Genomic DNA, 21,471 nt, shown 5'->3' on the forward strand with positions numbered 1-21,471 from the left:
GTAAAGTAGAACTATTGACGCCTGTGACTTTTTTAAAACGTCATCTAGGTCTGTGTTTCCTTTCAGATGTTTAATATTTATTTATATTACATTTTTCATGTTCATCAACTGTGCATAGAGTTTAACCATTTAAGTCTTCAATTGTGGTTTTCCCTTTCTGATTATGCTTTAAGCAATCTACTATTATTTATATTTAGGCCTATTCTATTTTGAGGGGTTTATTTGTTGTTTTTTATCCATGTTTTTAATGTGTATTTTAAGATACAAATTTGAGGAATATGTTTATATAGCTAGCCTGCTAGCTACCTCAGCCTCAAGTCTGGCTGGACTCAAAACTTGATCGATTGACTCCTGCCCTGCTGATTTGAGCAGGGTCATTTCTATCTTTTGGGGGGCCCTTTGTAATATCTTGCTTCAGGCCCTCTGTTTTGCAAAACTATGGTGGGGGGTTTCCGAACCAACAAGCAGGTCCATGCAGTAATTGACTTAAACAAGTCTGCGCAACCAGCAGACTTGTTTAAGCATTATAGTATAATGCTTAAGCTGGTGAGCTAGTCAAAAGTTTTGGGGCAGTGGCTTCGGAGGGAGACTTGAAGGGAGGGTTTCTTCATTTTTCGGTTTGAAACTTTCAATATGTTGCTTGCTCTGGCTGGTTTCCCCAAGTCTCCCATTTTTTTTTTTTTTTTTTTGTGTAACTGGTGCTTTCACATATACTTTCTTAGCTTCCCTCCAAAGTACCAGCATCCGTAGTATCATTTTCATTGCCATGCCAGATATTGTTGACCTTGTTCTTAGTTCCCCCTTCTTTCATTCTTTCTTGCATGTTTCACCGTAACATCATTAAGGCGCACACACACACACACACACACACACACACACACACGCACGCACGCACGCACGCACGCACGCACGCACGCACGCACGCACGCACGCACGCACGCACGCACGCACACACACACACACACACACACACACACACACACACACACACACACACACACACACACACACACACACACACACACACACACACACACACACACACAGACTATACAACTCTGTAAAATATTTTTTCTCTTTGAAACATCAGTCCATCCCCTCTGCCACCTCCCATGCACACTTTCTAAATTATTCGTCATATTTTGAACCACATTCTCTGAAAGTCAAACAGGGATTCCCTGCAGTCATGCCAGCACTGTGGTACTGTGGCGTCTGTTTTCTCAGTCTTAGCTTAGACTCTAGCAGAATAATTCTGTCTGTCAAGCTTTTTAAGAGAGTAAAAAGGAGTAACAACCAAGCACACGTTAGGCCAGGGAGGAAGGATTTAATTAGGATCAGGGTGATTAACTAGTATTTAGCAGGCAAATTGCTGTATTTCCCGGAATATCGATCCCTATCCAAATCACACATGACGCGTTCGAGGAAGTCTCCTGGAACATTGCAGGGAAAGACTGCATGTTTGAAAGGGGCTTATAGTCTGAACATGATTTAAACTAACAGACCAGAGATTTCCACTTAAATGACGTTTGATAAATAATTAAGAATTGCTGAAATTACATGAATTTGGTCACAGTTTCATCAGCAGTTAATAATCATGTTTAAAAAATGTGTCCGCCTTTGTATTTTATTAATAAACCTTTTTCTGACAGAGATATCGTAAAAGAAGAAACAAAGGTGTCGCTCTTAACAGTTATTGTAGGTCTGCTACATTCATGTCAGGGCACGGGTAATAGACTAAACTAGAATCAATAAACTAATGAATTTGAACCAGGGCATGGGTATAATGAGGATTTCACACATTGACCATGGACCCTCTTCATAGAACTCTCATAGCAGGGTAAACACAGGTGTAGCCCCCCAACAATAACATTGGGCAGCTAGGTAGGCAGTTATCTCATGGCTCTATGTGTGTTAAGCAAAAGTGCTTAGCTTTACCCTCTGCCACCTCAGGAGCGTTCATCTCCCATTAGAGGACCTCTCCTAACATAAATCTAGATCATGTCATATCCCATCGGATTATCTCTCCTAACATTATTCTAGATGTTTCCCTAGATTATCTTATATCTATCTATCTGTCTGTCTGTCTGTCTGTCTGTCTGTCTGTCTGTCTGTCTGTCTGTCTGTCTGTCTGTCTGTCTGTCTGTCTGTCTGTCTGTCTGTCTGTCTGTCTGTCTGTCTGTCTGTCTATCTAGAGAGATAGATAACATATATCAACATATCAAAGAAGAATCTATCAATAATCCATCATTATATAAATATATATACATTTGAGGCATTACGCTCAAATTTACTAGACATTTGTTCCAGTTCTGTCCCGTTGTAACAGTTCTGCCCAGTTGTAACCCTTCTGTCCAGTTGTGACAGTTCTGTCCAGTAGTATTAGTTAACAGATGTAGGAACAGTAGTAACAGTTCTGTTCAGTCATAACAGTTATGTCCAGTCGTAACAGTTCTGTCCAGTCATAACAGTTCTGCCCAGTCATAACAGTTCTGTCCAGAAGTAAGAGTTCTGTCCAGTAGTAAGAGTTCTGTCAAGTCGTAATCGTTATGTCCAGTCGTAACCGTTCTGTGAAGTCGTAACCGTTATGTCCAGTAAATACTCTGGTTTTAAACACTGAGGATCCAGGGGTGCAAGTGTCTTTCAATCCGTAGAGATATGAATCAGAGTTTTTTTTTATCTATGCAAGCCTATATTACGTCTATCAACTATTTGAACTCTCTTTGTAACATGTAAAAAAAAAGACAATAACAAAATGAATGGATGGATTTCTGGAGTTGCTTAACAAGGCTTGGTGTGAACTAGCATGTATTGGAGTCACAGTGAAATCAAAACTAGATTAGTCTGCACCTATTCTCACTTCCTCACCTCGTCCGCAGTTTCACATAACCTCACCTAGTGTGATTTAGAGAGCTCATGTATAGGGATGTGTACCAATACCCAGAACGCACGCAGATGGTTAGTCAAATTCACCAGAAGGCCGAGAGGGAAGAGGGTTCACCGTCTCTAGACCAAAGAGAAATAGGCTGAGTCATGACAAAACAGATAACATGCCTTTTGACAGCTTGGCCGGAACTGGGGAGTAACTGAAGCAAGAAACAAGAAAGAACGGGCTACAGAAAGATGAGGTTGGGTTGGGGTAAAGTACAGTAGGAGAAAACGAAACTGCATAAATAAATGAAAAGAAACACACATTTCAAGCCAAATAAATATCTGGTAAATGCACAGAATGTATGATTAGTAAGCTGATATAGGCAGTAGGCTACAATTCAGCAGGCCTCAAATAAATTATTTCACAATTAATAAAAACCACTAGATGGCGTCAGACAGCACTTACTGTAGAGCACAGAGGACCCTTTAATATAAATATAAATTTAATATCAAAGCTGCTCGATACATTCACTTTATCAAAGCTGTTCAGTTAGTCCACCAACATGACCTTTAATATTACATTTTTTGTTATTAGACACAACAGCTTTCCAACTTCATCTCATTCAACATCACTCAAACCGCTATGACTAAAGACCACCATAATTTATGAACCAATATGAACCAATATTTCCTGATGAGCACAGCGTGTTCCGTCAGGCCTCGAGCAGCAGCGGGCCACAGATTGCTGCCTGCTCGTTGGCAAGGTGCTGTGCGTGTGAGAGGTTCGGTGTGGAGGCGACCGGGTGTCGGGTGAGCAAGACGATGCGTTCGATGCGTAGCATGCAGATCACCACCACACACACACGCACGCACGCACGCACGCACGCACGCGCGCACACACACACACACACACACACACACACACACACACACACACACACACACACACACACACACACGCACACGCACACGCACACACACACACACACACACACACACACACACACACACACTACTATCTCGGGGTTCGGCAGAATATATCATGAAGCCCTTTTTGATCAGAAAAATATAGCAAACCAATATCGATTATAATCTTACACAGTGTCTGCTGTCCATTTGGCCACCCAGAACGATCGATGATTACAATTTAATGTAAAATCCATTAAGTGCGACAATAAAACTGTTTGGTCACACAGTTCAGTAGTGAATACACGGCATCGAGCGATCTATTGGTAGTTGGGACATCCCAACTGTTCCGAACAACATCTTTTAGTATTTAATTTCTTCGACGTGGACCTTTGTTGACCCGGATGTTTTGGGGATGGTGGGCAAGGGGTGAGTGACCAGCTCAATCATAACATAACATCTTTTAATAACAAATATCGGATTTCTCATATTTTAGTTGCAAGGCTCAGTAGTTCAAGAGAATATCTGTATATATATATATATATATATATATATATATATATATATATATATATATATATATATATATATATATATATATATATATAGATAACGATATATCCTCATTATCTTCGTATTTGAATTTTTCCCCCGTCACCATGGAATAACCGCTTGGTGAAAGAAAACTGTAGAAAACTGAAAACTGAACTGAAATTCAAAGCTGTACCAAGCAGATGCTCAGATCTGTCTCCCCCTCTCCGGCAAGGTGTTTTCTCGTTTTCCCCATACACCTGTTGGACTTGCACACACCTGTCATCCATCTCCAGTCATCATCTCTGCTACTTAAGCCCCGGTTCTTCAGCCGTTCATCGCCAGATCGACGTTGTTGCAACTACAGTGGTAGATACCAGTCTCTGCTCAGTTTATTGTTGGATTACCAAATGCCATCCGCCACGTGTGCTCATCTGCCTGCCTGGAATCCATCCTTGCCTGTCCATCTCCTGTTGTTTCCTACTGCTCTCGTCCTCACTACAATAAACCTCCGGTTTAATTCCACATCCGTTGTTTGCGCTTGGATTCCTCTCGTTCGATCATAACAGTACTGTTACCCGTATCTGCTCCTTAATGACCTGTCTTGTACTGTCTAACCCATATCTTCTCCTCAATGACCAGTCGTTGTACTGTCTAACCCATATCTGCTCCTTAATGACCTGTCTATGTAATGTCTAACCCGTATCTGCTCCTTAATGACCCCTCTCTGTACTGCCTAACCCCTACCTGCTCCTTAATGACCTGTCTATGCACTTTCCAAAAGCTAGCTTCTCCTACAACAAATATATCTGGATTCACTGTTGCTTTGGATTCAAATTATCTCTCAAAGTAATTAATTTCATAGGTCAACTTAAAGCAGCGTGTTGGGTTTGGGGAAAGGAATCCTCGTTAGCTGAAGAGCGCTAATTAGAATGGTTGGCTGAGTGTGAGTATGGTGGGGTCATGTGACGAGGATTTCCTTCAGGCCTCAACAACAAACAATCCCACCTAATTATAGCCACGCACACACAAACAATTCACAGGGACAATTTACGCACACACAATTTACACAATTTACAGTTTTTCTCGATTTGTATTCACACGAACAATGGAACTATGCACACAATTCTGAAAACTTGAAGCTCATGTAGTAGTGTTTTTCATTTTACTTATCAGTGCAATTACTGTACTGTACTGTCATTTACCAAAATAGGTAACATTGTTGTATTGTCAGAACAATGTTGCACCATCAACTATAGGTGTACAGTATGAATCTGGGAAGCTGGGATTGTGAGTTTAGCCCATAGGAGCTCAATGTATAGACAAATATGCATTGTATCCTATTCTGATACGATTGTGTCAATGCAATATTTATATGATATATTCACAATATAACAGTATTTATACTACATGTAACACCTAATTGCAACTTCCAAAAAGAAACTTATTTCTAAACAATTTTATACATTGGAATATGTAACATGGCCTCATAAAGCCAAAACATATGTAAATTGTATTTTGATGGAAGTGTTCTGAATTGATCCCACCAGTGTTTAATTGATGCTCTTTAAGAGATATTCATTTGATAGCTGTGTTTACTGTTTGGTGTAAAAAATCAGGTTTGAGAAGAATTTGTGTAGTTTTGACAAAATGATTAACTCTTCTCCGGTTTGTGTTAAGAGTTTGGAGAAATTTAGCTATAGTTTCTGAAATCGTGTTTAAACAATTGAGAAAAACTGTAAACACACTCAGGGGCAATTCACATTGACACACAAACAATTCACAGTGCACACGCATCCACGCACGTGCGCGCACACACAAACAATTCACAGGGACAATTCAGATTCACGCACACACAGAGACAATTTAAACACTCAGGGTCAATTCACATTCACATATACACACAGAATTCACAGGGACAATTTACACCCGCACACACACACACACACACACACACACACACACACACACACACACACACACACACACACACACACACACACACACACACACACACAGACACCTACACTGAAGCTTTTCAGCCTGAAACCATCATATATTGGTTGTGTGTTCTGATTGGCAAACACCCCTTCTTGCCCTCCTTATGGTGCGTTTTAGTATTCTCTGCGAACCGACTCGGAACTCGGATGTGACGTCACGCCCATACTTCAAGCGTTTTATTATGTTTTGCGCATCGGTCGTTGGAGAAAAACATGGACGTTGTCGCGGTAGCATTGGCAGAGTATCAGGCGCTCCAAATTAGTATAGGCCATAGGCAGAGACACGGACGCAGTAAGGTATTGCAGTGATTATACGAGTGATTGAAATTGCCATTTAAACCACCGGTCCAAACACAAAGAAAACAGTTCACACAAGTCACACTGGGCGCAGCCATCTTGAATTCTGTCTCGGAATCCTTGCTCGGTCTCCTCTGAGTTCAACCGAGCAAGCAAGTTCGCTGTCCGAGGAAAGGGGGCGTGTTCATGTGTGTCGCTAGGCAATGTCCTCAGACCTCTGAGGCGGATGGATAATAAAAGGCAACATAAGCACACAAGGAACAGAAAGCTGCTCCACTTTCTAGCAGACAGGAGAGATGTTTCTAGTTTCACCGACCTTGGACTTTGCAACCTAACATGCATGGTCACACACACACACACGCACGCACGCACGCACGCACGCACGCACGCACACACACACACACACACACACACACACACACACACACACACACACACACACACACACACACACACACACACACAAACACGCGCACACACGTATGCAAAATAACGCACATGCACGACAGGGTCGCTATGACTGCTGGGACACTGATCAGGTGATCATTTGTTTGAGATCAAAAGCATCACATTGAACGTTTTTTTATGTCTGATATGTATTGACTGAGCCAACAAAGATTATTCTGTACAACTGTAACGGCCCACACCAATCACTTTATAATAACAAGTTTTACATACATTGAAGGAAGAATCACTAACAAGACTCAAGACTTGGGCTAGATATCTTATAAAAATGTACTGCACACATTTACTGAAGAAAGTTCCTTTACTTTAGATGTAATTATCATAAAAGTATTTTATGTTTTGTGTAAAACTTCCAAATATCTGTTTTCAATATACAAGTTGTCTTTTCATGCTGAAAAAATCAATATGGGATGGGGTGCTGGATATGTCCACATGTCTCTCTGCCTGTCAGCTGCATCAATTATTCAGGATCCAGGATGTCCGTTTTAAAGAGTTGGTGGATCAATAGCGATCCTCCCCTTGAAAGGACACAAGAACCTTTCACCTATCAATAAATAAGCTGTCATCTCATGGGGGCTTTTTCCTTAGCCTGGCTTCAAAGGGTATCGATTATCAACGTTTGAATCACTGAAGCCACTTCCAAATTTTTTATCTTCAAAGCAGTGCAAATGTAGTTCATACTCGGACACACCATGTTACCATGTTTCCCCGTTGTCCTGGCCCAACCAGGCTCATTCATTCTGGCCGCCTAATCATCCTCCTGTATCATTGGCTGACTCATTAATTCCCTCACTCTCCACCTCAAGCTGGTGTGTGGTCAGCGTTCTGGCACAAATTGCCAGAACGCATCACTTGGGTGATGCGTTCCGTGCATCACCCAAGTGGGTGCTACACACTGGTGGTGGTTAGTGAGGTCCCCCCCTTCACTGTAAAGCGTCTTTAAGTGTCTAGAAAAGGGCTATAAAATTCAATCCCTTACTGTACGACATTTATGCTAATTGAAGTGTCTAGCTGGCAGCCAGTATGTCTGGCCAGCTGCCCTGTAGAGAAACCACCTTCTCAGTATGAAGCAAAAAAACACAACAGTTGTCGTCTTCACAGTTTTACATGTAGAAATGTGAATAATACCTCCTAGTCCTTTCCTTTAAGGATGAAATCATGCTGCCAAGAACAATGGTTATTTGGGTTCCTATCCATACAGACCCTCTGAGTCCACACACTGGGATTCAAACCATTCTTTTTTGGTTGCTGTCTATCGTTTACCGACGGGATCCGCTACTACAGCAGACCATGACATCAGTTTGGTCAGACATTGTTTTTCAGTCAAACTGACGTTTTTTTGGACTGTTGATTTTTCAGCTTAGCCAATGGTGATCCAAGCCCAGCTCAACTCACTGCCACCTCACCCTAACCCTAACCCTCCTGGCCGCGACTCCTTACAGGTAGACAACATTGGAGGACTGCACTGTTCTGAAACCTCCTAGCCCTTGAGAAAAGGTATTATTCATGTGAATAATACACAGAATATTTTAATTATCTTTTATTTCAACATTATTCGATAAAACAAATACATATTCCACTTGTATTCCACATCCGACGGGGGGGGGCAAATGTTCCTTCACCGACAACCACTAGCGACCACCAAACGCGCGGCCCCGTCCCCCGTTCCACCTCCGCCTCCTCCCCCCTCAGATGGCGGTCTGCAGCTCCCCGTTGAGCAGTGCTGCATTGTGGGTGTCCAGGTTTGCGTTGTTGACCAGGATGTCGTGCACCATCCTGCTGCGGTCCGCGCGGCTGTCGCTGCGATCCATCTCGTCCAAGCCGCCCACCTTCCTCAGACACAGGACGTTCTGAAAGCTCTTCTTGAAGTTGTCCGACAGGAAGGCGTAGAGTATGGGGTTGGCACAGCTGTTGGCGTAGCCCAGCACCACCACAAAGTCGAAGGTGCTCTTCAGCGCAGAGGTGGGCTTGATCACGCTGGTGGCCGAGGTCACGTTGAAGACGTAGAAGGGAAGCCAGCAGAGGATGAAGACGGCCACCACGATGGACACCATGCGTGTCACTTTTCTCTCCGAGCGCCGACGCTTGCTGGAGCTGACCCGCATGCCCGATGACTTCACCTGACGGAGGAGACACGAGGATCAGCGAGAATGAGCTCGGAGAATGACCAACCAACGCCATCAAGGCTGATCCCGGCATGATCACTTCAGGCTGGGATTTCATTACGTTTCAAGGTCTAAAAAGCTTTTATGCAGAAACAGAGGAATAAACCGTAACACAGTGTCCCGAAGCGGATCTCACCTTGACGATGATGAGCACGTAACACATGCAAATGACGATCAGAGGCAGGAAGAAACCGATGAAGAAGGTGTAGAACATGAAGGCCTTGTAATACACCTCCTGGGGCTCGGGCCACACGATCCCACACACGGGGACCTTGTCCAGGCCGCTGAAGATCATGGTAGGCAGGTTGACAAGCAGTGACACCCCCCACACGGTGAGGTTGATGAGCTTGGCGATGCGGGGTTTCCGCCATTTGGTGGACTTGATGGGGTGCACCACAGCGAGGTACCGGTCGATGCTCATTACTGTGAGGCAGAAGATGCTGGTGAACTGATTTAGGGCATCTGTAAAATAAATAGAGAGAGAGAGAGAGAGAGAGAGAGAGAGAGAGAGAGAGAGAGAGAGAGAGAGAGAGAGAGAGAGAGAGAGAGAGAGAGAGAGAGAGAGAGAGAGAGAGAGAGAGAGAGAGAGACAGATACACAGAAAGAGAGAATGTGTGAGTGCGGGGGATTGGACGGGAGTCAACAATCAAAACCAAAAATAGAGAAGGCACAGTAATGTATCTGTTATGATTCTGAATTAATAAATGTAGAAAGACAAACACACTCAAAACATTTGATTGCCTGACTGTCCGACTTTTAACACGGAACACATGTCAGTGCTTTCCAAAAAATCACAAAATGTCCAAGGTTATTATTATTTATTTTTTCGCTAGTACACACACAAGATACTCAGCCAACAACGCCATGAATCACACGGGAGACGTGACACAAGACAAAGACCTAGCAGAACCATTGTTTCCTGCTCCTGACTCACCGACGGTCATGATGGCCCGGCACAGCGCCTCTCCGAAGGGCCAGTGCACCAGGGCCAGCTGCAGGGAGATGAAGGGCAGGCTCATCATGCACAGCACGTCGGCCACTGCCAGGTTCAGGATGTAGATGTTGGTCACCGTCTTCATCTTGGCGTAGCGCAGGATCACGTAGATGACCAGCGTGTTGCCGCACAGGCCCACCGCGCACACCACAAAGTAGATGAAGGTGATAACCACCGAGCTGGTCTTGTCCTGGTGGCTGTCCCGGCGGTCCGAGATGTTCAGGAGGTCCAGGTCCGAGTCGTTCCACAGGAGGGGCTCTGGGAGGGAGAAGTTCAGGGGGTTGGGGGGCAGTGGCCACTGATCCATGGCGACGGTGGGTTCAGCTGATGTTTGGTTGCGATGGAGAAAGTAGTACCGACTGAACGGTATATGGAAGGGGCTGGAGAAGGAGTATGTTTCGCTAGAAAAGGTGCTTTGTGAGTGTTTTAAAGCTTGGGAGTGATCATTTGATGTTGCGTCGTGCACTAATAATGATGTTCCTCAAATTGTTGCAGACACATGGGTTGTCGATATGATGATTGGGGAGGGGTCACCGCTGGGGATTGTGGGTAGCTGGAGAGGTCCAGTCTAGCGTTCTCCAGGTGCTTGGGTATGGGGGGACCCGGGGGCACCAGGGGGAACGGCGGACCAGGCAGAGCAGGGTCTTCTTGAAGGGTGAGAGCGAGTCAGTGCCCAATGTGTCACATCCTACCTCGGGTTATAGAAACATAGACAGAGAAGGACAAAGCTGGAGAGACAGAAAATAGAAGATAGAGGGAAAAACAGGAGAAATACAAGTTAAAATCAAAACATATTGTGGCAGACGCCAGGGAAGAGTGAGGGGAGGGGTAGGTCTGGCAACCTGCTGGCTCCACCCCCAAGCCATATATGGACTTCCTCCCGTTAACGAGGCAAGCCTGAGGATCGTTAACCAGGGGTGCTTGGGCTTAAGAGGGCTAGCAAACAGACATGTGGGGGGGGGGGGGGAAGTTGGAAGAGGAGCTAGAGCTAGAGCTGGAGCTAGGGCTAGCACTAGCACAGGACAGGACAGGACAGGACAGGCAGGATCTGTGTGATCGCCTGGAAGCACGGAACGGCCTAAGGGAAAGAGATAGGTGGAAAGTGTTGACCCTTTTCCCACCCGGGTTTTGGTTTACTAGGTAAATAAACCATTCTGCACTGGAACTGCTCTCTGTGTTGTGTCATTCAACTTGGTAGCGTGGAACCCCCCCCCCCCACACACACACACAGTATATGTGACCACTCTCACACAAATGTGTTTATTATTTGTATTTAAAATGGATATTCGGCACTTCATTCGAATACCATAGCAACAAGTGGGAGACTGCACATACAGTATTGCACATGACTGCAATATACGTCACCTATAATTTGCTCCTTATTTTCCTCCTATTCTGTTTCTATAGTCCTGTGCTACTCCTTTGTTCTCCTTCTCTTATCCCTCTATTTTGTCTCTATTTTACTTGCTCTGCTCGCCTCCTCGTTCTTTCAGCGACTTGTATCGTGACTGTCCAGCGGGCTTGGGATCCACAGTTGTGTGTGTGTTTGTGTGTGGGTGTGAATGACTCTGTCATAAGTGTTTGTGTATGTTTGTGTGACTATTAATGACAATGCAATCTCTGTGTGTGTGTATGTGCGTGTGTGCATATGTGTGAGTGAGACTACGTGTACGGTTGTGTGTGCGCAGGTGTGCCTGCGTTTCAACCTGAATGTGTGTGTGTGTGTGGACAAGGGCTCGCTGTTGGACAGGGGTTCTCTGCAGTGGCAGACACATGTTTATTCAATTGATCCATGGAGCAAACAGCGATGAACCTGTGAATGACGCAGTGACCTCCCCTCCGTGACAGCTGGTCGGACAGGCCCGCACGCGTTATCGGGCGGCGCTTATTATTTAAGTGGCACCGTCGCGGGGGTCACGAATGAAATGAACAGCGCAGAGCCTGGAGATGTGTGTGAGTTTGTGTGCGTGGAGAGAGAGAGAGAGAGAGAGAGAGAGAGAGAGAGAGAGAGAGAGAGAGAGAGAGAGAGAGAGAGAGAGAGAGAGAGAGAGAGAGAGAGAGAGAGAGAGAGAGAGAGAGAGAGAGAGAGAGAGAGAGAGAGAGAGAGAGAGAGAGAGAGAGAGACGGGGGGGAGACAAACAAATAGAAAGAAAGAAGTATTCTTTGGAAGTCAGCGTGCATGTGGTCGGTGTTTCTGCCCTAAGGGAGGCAATCATTCCAAGCTCCCTGGTTTGATTTGCGTATTTGCCCTGTGTTTTCTAATTGGAAACTTGCAAAAACATGATTCCATGAAAGACCGGCAGTGGAGGACTAATTAAACAGTTTCAAATGAATTATTCTCTAATGAGCTGTGTTTCAGCTGAACTCATCAATTAAAGATTTCGTGACTGGAATTCTAGAACGCGTTTTTTCGTGAGCCTTTCCATAAAACGCGCGCGCTCTTAAAGGCGTTCTGTTTGCACCTGCGGGGATTAGGCTACTATCCAACCTAGGCGTCCCGCTCGGGTTTAAAAACATAAAGTGACAGCATTTGCTCAACAGCATACGTGTAACATCAAAGGCAATGAGATTACACGTTGCTCTAGTGACAAATGGGGATATGAGGCTATATGCAGCCATGGAATGAACGCTGCGACATGGAGGGCGCAATAGGCTGTAATGAGGTTAGATCGAGCCCCTCAGAGTCCCTATACCGCTCACATTGCACACTCCCCTATACCGCTCACACTTTTCACATTTTTTTATTACAATTATGATTTATTATCAATACATTTGATGCGTAAACGAAGGGGACCCACCTGCGTAATTGCGAATAAGCATCTACCCAAACGGTTTAACATAAACAATCTAATCAAATCTATTAAAAATAAAAATAAAGTCCATCCGACCACTTACTTACCTTTTAATCCAAAGCACCGTCGTCATTTGAAGTGCATCCTTCCTTTTTCGTGGTTATTTAACGTACTCGCAATCTCCACGCAGCCTCGTGTCCGCATTACCGAATCGAATGCGCTCCGCGCTTCCACCGTGTCCGCGTGCACCTGCCTTTTTCCCGCTTACCCGCGGCGCTCGAGATGGGATGTAAAAGCTCCGCCGCCGAAATCCAATTGCGAGGCAATCACCGCCGACATTTACTGGGGAACTTTCTTATGAAATAAAACAACAATAAAACCACTCTTGTGCCGACGAACACTTGAGTGCAACCCCCAAAAAATTATCTTCACCGAATAACGGTGTAGGCGTCAGAGCGCGCGTTGGAAAAGAGAAACAGATAAACAGAGAGGGAGAGAAGGAGAGTTACATAGATAGAGACATGAAAGAGAGATCGATGGAGAGAGAAGAGAAAGATAATATATCAGTGGGAGTGAGAGAGAGAGGGAGAGCGAGGAAGGGAGTGTTACATGGGGGGGGGGGGGGGGGGGGGGGGGGGATAAAGAGAGATAAAGAGAGTGAGGATCGTGAAGGAGAGAGAGGAAAGTAAATCAGAGAGAGAGAGTTACATGGAGTTTGAGAGTGAAAGTACTGCAGAGGTGGTTGTATCCTGTACCCTAACCCTTTACCCTAACTCGGTATCCTATACCCTAACTCTGTTCTAACCTAACCCTGTCCTTTACCTTAACCTGTACCCTAACTCTGTATTCTTTATCCAAACTCTGTAGGTTATCCCCTAACGCTGTATGCTAACTTTGTATCCTGTCCCCTAACTCTGTATCCTGTACCCTAACTCTGTATCCTAACTCTGTATCCTGTACCCTAACCCTGTATCCTAACCCTCTGAAAGGGAAAACAAGCGAAACACACTTGGAACTTCTCATTAAAACTCGTCTTTGTATTCATATTTATTCTGTTAACTCATCTATATTAATTCCCTCACTTCTTAATAAAACCATTGATCGTTTTTAAATCAGTCACGGTTGAACCTTAAGTCTCGCCGTTCAGATCAACGTGTGAATAAAACAAAAAGAGTGGGGGCAGACGAACAAGACCCTGTGCGACCTTCTCACAACTAATCATCAGTCTGTTTGGTTTAAGGTAGAGGACTCATTAGCCGCCATGTTTATTTAAATCTGTAATCGCCCAGCTAAGCACATTTGTCGTGAGGCATTTTTTCATTATGATGGTTGATTACATGCTGAATAAATCTCGCTAATTACGCAACCGACCATCCCTGTAAAAATCAAGGCAGTCTAGTGACAGTGTCATTTGTAATTACCCCAAGTAAAAAATAAACAACCCCCATGCTTTGTTCTATCTTGTTGAGTCATGATAAAGGGTAAAGAGTATGATATTTAAAATACATTAAACAGTAGTTTATCTAAATCTATGTCACACACACACACACACACACACACACACACACACACACACACACACACACACACACACACACACACACACACACACACACACACACACACACACACACACACACACACACACACACACACACACGCCTGCATATTTACAGTCCTGCCAACGCCGTCTAGTGCTGGCCTTGGGCCTGAAGGCAGAGTCAGTCAACATCACCCCAATCAGCCTTCAACTGCCCTGTGGAAAGTTTGAGATCAGAGATCAACTTAAAGCATAGAGATCATTAACACTGACCACACACACGCTCACGCACACACACACACACACACACACACACACACGCACACACACACACACACACACACACACACATATGAAAAGATAGACCCGAGCACACACACATGCATAAGCACACGCAGGGAGATAAATATTCACCCACACACATTTGCTAAGCAAACACACACACACACACACACACACACACACACACACACACACACACACACACACACACACACACACACACACACACACACACACACACACACACACACACACACACACACACACACACGTATGCATTCACACAGCCATGAACACACACCCCTTTCAATACTAAGGTATTAATCGCTTCTAGACATGTTGTTAACTTGGACATGAATTTCACTACAGTCGATGACACAGTAACGGTCAGTGGACAATAACCCTCATAATAACCTTAACCCTTTGCAGTCTCCATGCTTGCAATATTCGTTGTTTTTAACATTCTTCCTAGGGAAGGGATGCCCTTAAGGGACTATTCCAGGTCAATTTGTCATCTCTGCTGACCGTGAGAGAATGTGCAAAAGAGAATCTCCTTGGTCAAAGCAAGACCAAGTCTTGCTTTGAATCCTACAGAAGGCAGCACCTGAAAAGAGTGGAACCATACCGCCAAATTCAATTTTACAAGTGTTTAATGCAATAAATGTTTAAATCTTTGACATGAGTTATTCCTGACCGAATACGACATAGAGGCAGACATAGTGGCCACATGGATAGCATAGCAAGGAAAAATATGTATTCTCAGGTCTTAGGCTAATCAATTCTGACCCCGAGCCTATCCAAGGAACTCTGGGTGGATCCTCCCGCCCCAATGAAGAAATCATTCCATTGTATGAGGTGATGAGGGGGTTCGGAGGAATGGAGCGCTCTAACGTTCTCCCATCTCATCTCTCCCTTACAGACTACCACCACCTCAACCTCCTGCATGCCGACGCAGAGTTATATACGGTGAGGTGAGGTCTATCTACCGCTGGCACTGACACCAACCATTTGCATCGCTGTCTGCGTTCACCAGCAGGGAGCCCTGTCATGTTCAGGGGAAAGATAAAACAAGAAAAGTGAGGGAGATATCGGTCCAAAGAGGCTAAGATGAGGTAAGAAGGTAAGAATACCTGAATTATCTTCTGTGTTATCACACGGTGCTGATCACCTTTGCTGGATCCCAGTGGTCACAGCTATCCTCCCATTAAAATCAATCCCTCTCTTTTGGGAGAGAACTTATCCACACGTTGAGAGGTAATTATACACCATTCAGCTCCTGCAGATCACCTAACCACAATCTCCTCTCGGTCCCCCGCACCAGGCTTTCTGACCAGGGTGGCAGGTCCTCAATCCCTCCGTGACTGGCCCGCCTTCCCTTTCTTTAAAACTCATCACAAGACCTTTCTGCTTCAAGAAGTCTTCTCCTCTTCCACCACTGCATAGACCCTCTGTATAGATTATTCATTTTTATTTTTATTTGAGTTGTTGAACTTCTTGTTGTGGTGTCTTGCTCCGTGTGTGTTCATGGATCTGCAAAGCGACCTTGAGTGTGAGAAAGGCGCTAAATAAAATAAAATATTATTATTATATTAGTATTAATTATACAAAGGACCCAGAGAGTCAGGTGTTATGGGGCCTGTCCGCTGTCTACCTGTGAGGCATCCCTGTGCAAGATGCCCTCACAACCCCTACATGCTCCTGCATGAATTGTCTCTAAACTTCAGTCTTAAGTCGCTGTAGATACAAGAGTTTGCTAAACGACTGAACAGAAAGGACTACTTAATTAAAAAAGGAAAACGCGATTTCTCTTGTCACCAGACCAGGAGGTTAGGGAGGGAGGGCTGATTAGTGAAAACCTGACCGATACATCCCCTTTCTAAAACAACCTGTTTGCTCTTGATAGAGGCAAACTTCCATGAGGGGAGGACGTGTTGGGAAAGAGTAATTAGGGCTTGGAGGGACTGACGACTGAGGCCGGCCTGAAGCACTGGTCTGCAGTCTAGAGGTAACAACACGTCCAGAAGGCATTATACGCTACCTCCAGGGGCATCCATGGATTATCCCGGCTCACCTCCTGAGCCCTCTACAATTCATTCTCAGTGTTGGGGGTTTGGGGGGGAGTGCACTGGGTCTGCCTAAGGCTAGCGAGGGAGAGGACAAGGACTTTATTTTTTTATTCCATGACAAGTGCTTTGAGAGATGGGCTTTATTAAGAAGAAGGTGAGTGTGTGTGTGTGTCGTGTCCCTTGACTGTCCTTCAAGGGCCAGGGAGTGAGTTAATTTTTTTTTAGGGGCTTAGCCTTGCTGAGTGTGTGTATCCTAGGAGTGCTGGGACTAACAGCGAATTAAGATACATTAAAGAGTTTGTCGGAGGTAAGTGGCATCAAGGATAGGGTTAGGGTTAGCCATACACACCCACCCTAACAACTACAACACCCATCTCTTTATTACGTGCATTTAAAGTATCTGTTGGGGTTTTCTATGCAACATTGCACACATATCGTCATAATGGGATTCCTAATGATACCCTGACGGTTCATGCAGGCAACGTGAATCCCAACAGTCTTACCAGAACATCTTGTCGATGATGGCTTCCAAACATACACATGTTGCGGTGCTAAACACAGGGTTTAGACGCTAGGTTGTTATATTCCATCCTGCATTATCCCCCACCAGCATATTTTCCAATCCCTTCTGTAGACATGTATGATTCTTTCCCCCCGGTTAGTCGGCAATGTCGTTATTCTCAGTAGCACCAACTAAATCTTTGCCGTGCTTGTTGTCGTCAGCCCTTTGGGTGTGTGGATCAACACAGTCCTTATCTGTATAGCATACCAAATGTCATTTTTTTGGGATAAAAATAAATTCATATATGTAGCACATTTTGGGTCCTGATTATTTATCATGTTAGAAAAATAACTGAGCGTGACGGTTCCCCCTTTATAAAATTACCATGTGCCACTACTATTCAGATTGAGCACATTGTCCACTCACATGAAAAAAAAATTGAGGTAGGAATTTTATCCAACCGACGGAACTGCCATCAATTGAACAAAATGCAACGTAGATCATAGCGGCTCCTACTTTTCCATAAATTTAGAAAAATATATGGCAAAACTTATTCAACAAAGAGGAGATGAAAGAATATCAAGAGGTGGCAAACATATCTGATAAAAGTTCACGTCAGGCATTTTTGAACTAAATCATAAGGTTCACAGGTTGAGATGCTCTGTTGTTAAGCAGTTTTTCGCAACACATTTCACACGTCAATATCAGAGATCAGCCATGGTTATTGATGGACTGGACCCTGCCGCAGTGCATTGTGATGGATCAGAGGGAGGAGGAGGAGGAGTATTTCAAAGGTTTCCCTCCTGCTGTTCAGTGAGTCTTGGGGCAATCTGTCCCTCTGTCATACCCATATGTTACGGCATACATGCATACTTTATAGCTTCACCTTTTTACAACCATGCAACCTCATGTAATAGAGTAGAGCTCTAGCAGTAGAAAAGATTAGAATAAAGTAGAATAAAGCAAAATAATAAAGTAGGGTATAATTATGTAGAATATAACAGAGAAGAGAATAATATTATAGAATTAGTCAAATATAAAGTAGATTATAATAGTGTGGAGTAAAGTAGAACAGTAGAGTAAAATAATGTAAAGTAGACCTTTATGATACCAAATAAGGGGAAGATGTCATACGAATAGATGTTTTTGATTTGTTTGGTACGCCAGTACTAAACCGATGCTTATGAATGCTTTATAGCGCAGCTTATTTTAGGATTGCACTTTAAAACTAAATCTAATAGAAAGGCTGTTGCATGCGACCCCTGAGTGTACGGCTTCACATATACTGGGGGTCTATATTATAGGGTGTAATGGTCATCTGGTGATGCCGTGGAACATTTCACTGGTGTTCATGTGCTTACTGTTATATGTTATAAACGTACTGATAGATTATTCTATATATAAAATCCTTACGGGATCTAAAAGGGCTTGTATATAACTTCTCATCTATGACCTCATCTAATATGCCAGGACCGATGAATATGCTCATATGGCATGCACTTAGTAGTTGCTAAATCATTACACAAAGCCCATAGACTTCTGCATCAATTCTAAAACAGCGTTCTTTGTTCACTACGTACACACCATCAGTGACATGAGCAGAGACATCGTTTTGATCTATGAAAAACGAATGCAGATATTTTGTGTATTCATAAGTGTATTTCTCCTCGAATAAACAAGTGACCCGCCGCCAGAAATAAGGACACCCATCTGAAACATCAGCATATCTTACAAAGCACCTTGTGACCCGAGGAGTGGAGGGGAATTTGCATATGTCCGTGTTGCAGTAAAGTTGCGGTATTGTGAAGGAGCATATTTGCTAAATAGTTAAAGTTATAGTTTCTAGAATGCTAATAAGATTATTTTTTGTGGAAATTATGTTGTCACGTCATGGGCAAGCTCCCAAAAAGACATCACATGAAAAACACGATTTTAGGCTGCTTTTATTTTATCTTTTTTTTGTGCTTGCCTTTCGCAGCATTTCATCACTCGGACCCCATAATTTTGCTGGCTAACTTTCCAAGTAAACAAACATGAAGCCAATCATTTGTATTGTTTGATGCAAATGGTGCTTCCTTATTAAAATGTAACGTGTGTGTGCATGAGTGCGTCCATTTGTAGCATTTCAACATCATTTAAAAAAGTGATCTGACTGAACATTCTTGATGTTTTATTTATATCGACGTCCCTTTTCAAACATTGTGCTTGATTTCTTTTTCAGGGAGCCAGAGAGACATCTTTCTAGTGCTCACTCATAACAGCTCTCCTATATAAAGCTACTGATAATAGACTATTGTGGTGAAAAAATACTCATAAGTACAGAGTATGAATGCTGGCCTGAGTCAGAGCATCTGGAAGTCAATGGAAATTCAATCAACAACCTTACAACCAAAGAAACGTAGCAGTTCCACATCTGAATATGCATGATATAAATGTTCTGGTCACCTAAATATAAACAGGGCAATGTGTTTTCTGAATGTGATTTCTGAATGTGATTTCTGAATGGTCTGAACAAACAGAAAGGATTACATATGGCATCATAAGGTCAACTGTGTCACAGGTGTCTCATTACACCAATTTCTGGTCTGCTCCTTGTATGCACCTGGGCAAGGGTGGTCTTTCTTTATTAGTTTAGTTCCGCCCCTCGCCCTGGTCCATCCAACACAGCAGGCCAATAATTAGTGTTATGAGACACACCTGTGTTTATCACACAGCAATGCCTCTCTTAAAAGCCAGCCGTTTCATTTGAGGTATGTTATAATGGTATAGCAGTGTTGGGGCATGACAAATAGGCTAATGTTTGTGATTGGCAAGGCTTATTATTTTAGCCCTATTGGTTAATCAGCTGTGAGGTCACTCCTAATTATAGATATCCTGCATTAATTACACCCAGTTACGGATAGAGGCATTGTTTTAATATGCGAGTATCTGTAGATTGACTTTTGTCTTCAGTTTGACCATGCACACTTAATGCTAAAAACTCTTCAACAAATACATTTAATCAAATTACGGAATTTGATAACCAGGGTCTATAAAGACATGAGGGCAAACCCAACGTGAGATGAGTTTAGGACACTGGTGGTGATTCACTACCAGCAGGCTTACCATAATGAGAATGTGCATTGAATGTTTGTGAATATTTGTGTATCGTTGCAAAGCACTTGCTCGAATTTCCTTCATTAAAGGCCCATTCTTCCAAGCTAAATGTAATTTCACATTGAACGCGATTGTTCGTTGCATTTTTTCCCAAGCCAATAAAATAATTACAAATCATACTCTGATTTATGACTTTGCAGCACATTTTCTAAATGTGATGTCAAACCGATGAAGATGTTTCCTTCATTTGCGTGGGTTTGGTCTATTTACATGTGCTTTCTGAAGGTGCAATGCGTCGTGTTGAAATTGATGAAGATGTTTTTCTCATTTGCATGTCCTTTTTTTATGATGCGGTGCAACTAAAGGTACTCAGGGCCGACGTATCTCCTGATGTTTCATGTTATTATGGCTGGGGGGGTTGGGGGGCCCGTTACTTCACAGGTAAGCACAAAGAAGAACAAAGACATCGTCTTTGATCAAAGCAGTTTCTTTTTTGTATTGTTTTTTACCCTTTCTTTTAGGTTTCCCATTATCTTTGGTCTTTCATCCAATATACCCAATTATAAACCCATTATTAAAAAAAATACCTGTTTCGGCTACTTGCTACTCGTTACAGAGTGTAAACATAAAAACATTTAATACACCATTATCTTGAACTACGATTGGCCATTTGCCCAGTCTAACTAACCTAACAACCTGGGAGCCCAGGACTTAGCGTTAACTGTTATTATAAACCGAACGCTAAAGCCAAGAGAAGGGAAGTTGTGTCAGTACACCATGTCAGGACATCGACGGGGATTAGGGGCTGAGATGCTGGTCTGGTCCATCAGCGTCTTGGATTGTCTTTAATCCAGCCCTGATTCGATCCGCCCAACCAAAAAGTTAATTACACAGCGCAACGCTCAGCAGTAGGAACTCTGTAGAAGTCAGTAGCGTTCCGGGTTCAACCATTGCTCTCTTCCATCTT

The 21,471-nt window shown here is 43.6% G+C and overlaps 1 protein-coding gene across 2 annotated transcripts; it reads right to left on the minus strand.

The window, feature by feature from the left end:
* Nucleotides 1-7,236: 7,236 nt before the first annotated feature.
* LOC115531457 (somatostatin receptor type 2) lies at nucleotides 7,237-13,557 on the minus strand. 2 transcript variants are annotated; one of them, XM_030340744.1, is made up of 4 exons: nucleotides 13,126-13,557; nucleotides 10,167-10,954; nucleotides 9,369-9,694; nucleotides 7,237-9,187 (listed from the first exon to the last, which is right to left on the minus strand). In XM_030340744.1, exons 2-4 carry the CDS (start codon nucleotides 10,531-10,533, stop codon nucleotides 8,756-8,758), a joined length of 1,125 nt encoding a protein of 374 aa, XP_030196604.1. In that variant the 5' UTR covers nucleotides 10,534-10,954; nucleotides 13,126-13,557; the 3' UTR covers nucleotides 7,237-8,755. The 2 variants fall into 2 exon arrangements, with proteins under 2 accessions (XP_030196604.1, XP_030196605.1); XM_030340745.1 differs by having other exon boundaries at nucleotides 10,167-10,484; nucleotides 13,126-13,556.
* Nucleotides 13,558-21,471: the final 7,914 nt, after the last annotated feature.

This window comes from Gadus morhua, chromosome 18 (genome assembly GCF_902167405.1).
Source record: "Gadus morhua chromosome 18, gadMor3.0, whole genome shotgun sequence".
Lineage (NCBI taxonomy): Eukaryota > Metazoa > Chordata > Actinopteri > Gadiformes > Gadidae > Gadus > Gadus morhua.

Excerpts from the sequence above, each read along its gene's own strand:
- LOC115531457 (XM_030340744.1), bottom strand. The coding sequence starts at position 10,533 with ATGGATCAGTGGCCACTGCCCCCCAACCCCCTGAACTTCTCCCTCCCA. Across the intron at positions 9,695-10,166 it reads CCGGGCCATCATGACCGTCG|ATGCCCTAAATCAGTTCACC; the intron begins GTGAGTCAGGAG and ends TTTATTTTACAG. Across the intron at positions 9,188-9,368 it reads ACGTGCTCATCATCGTCAAG|GTGAAGTCATCGGGCATGCG; the intron begins GTGAGATCCGCT and ends CTCCTCCGTCAG.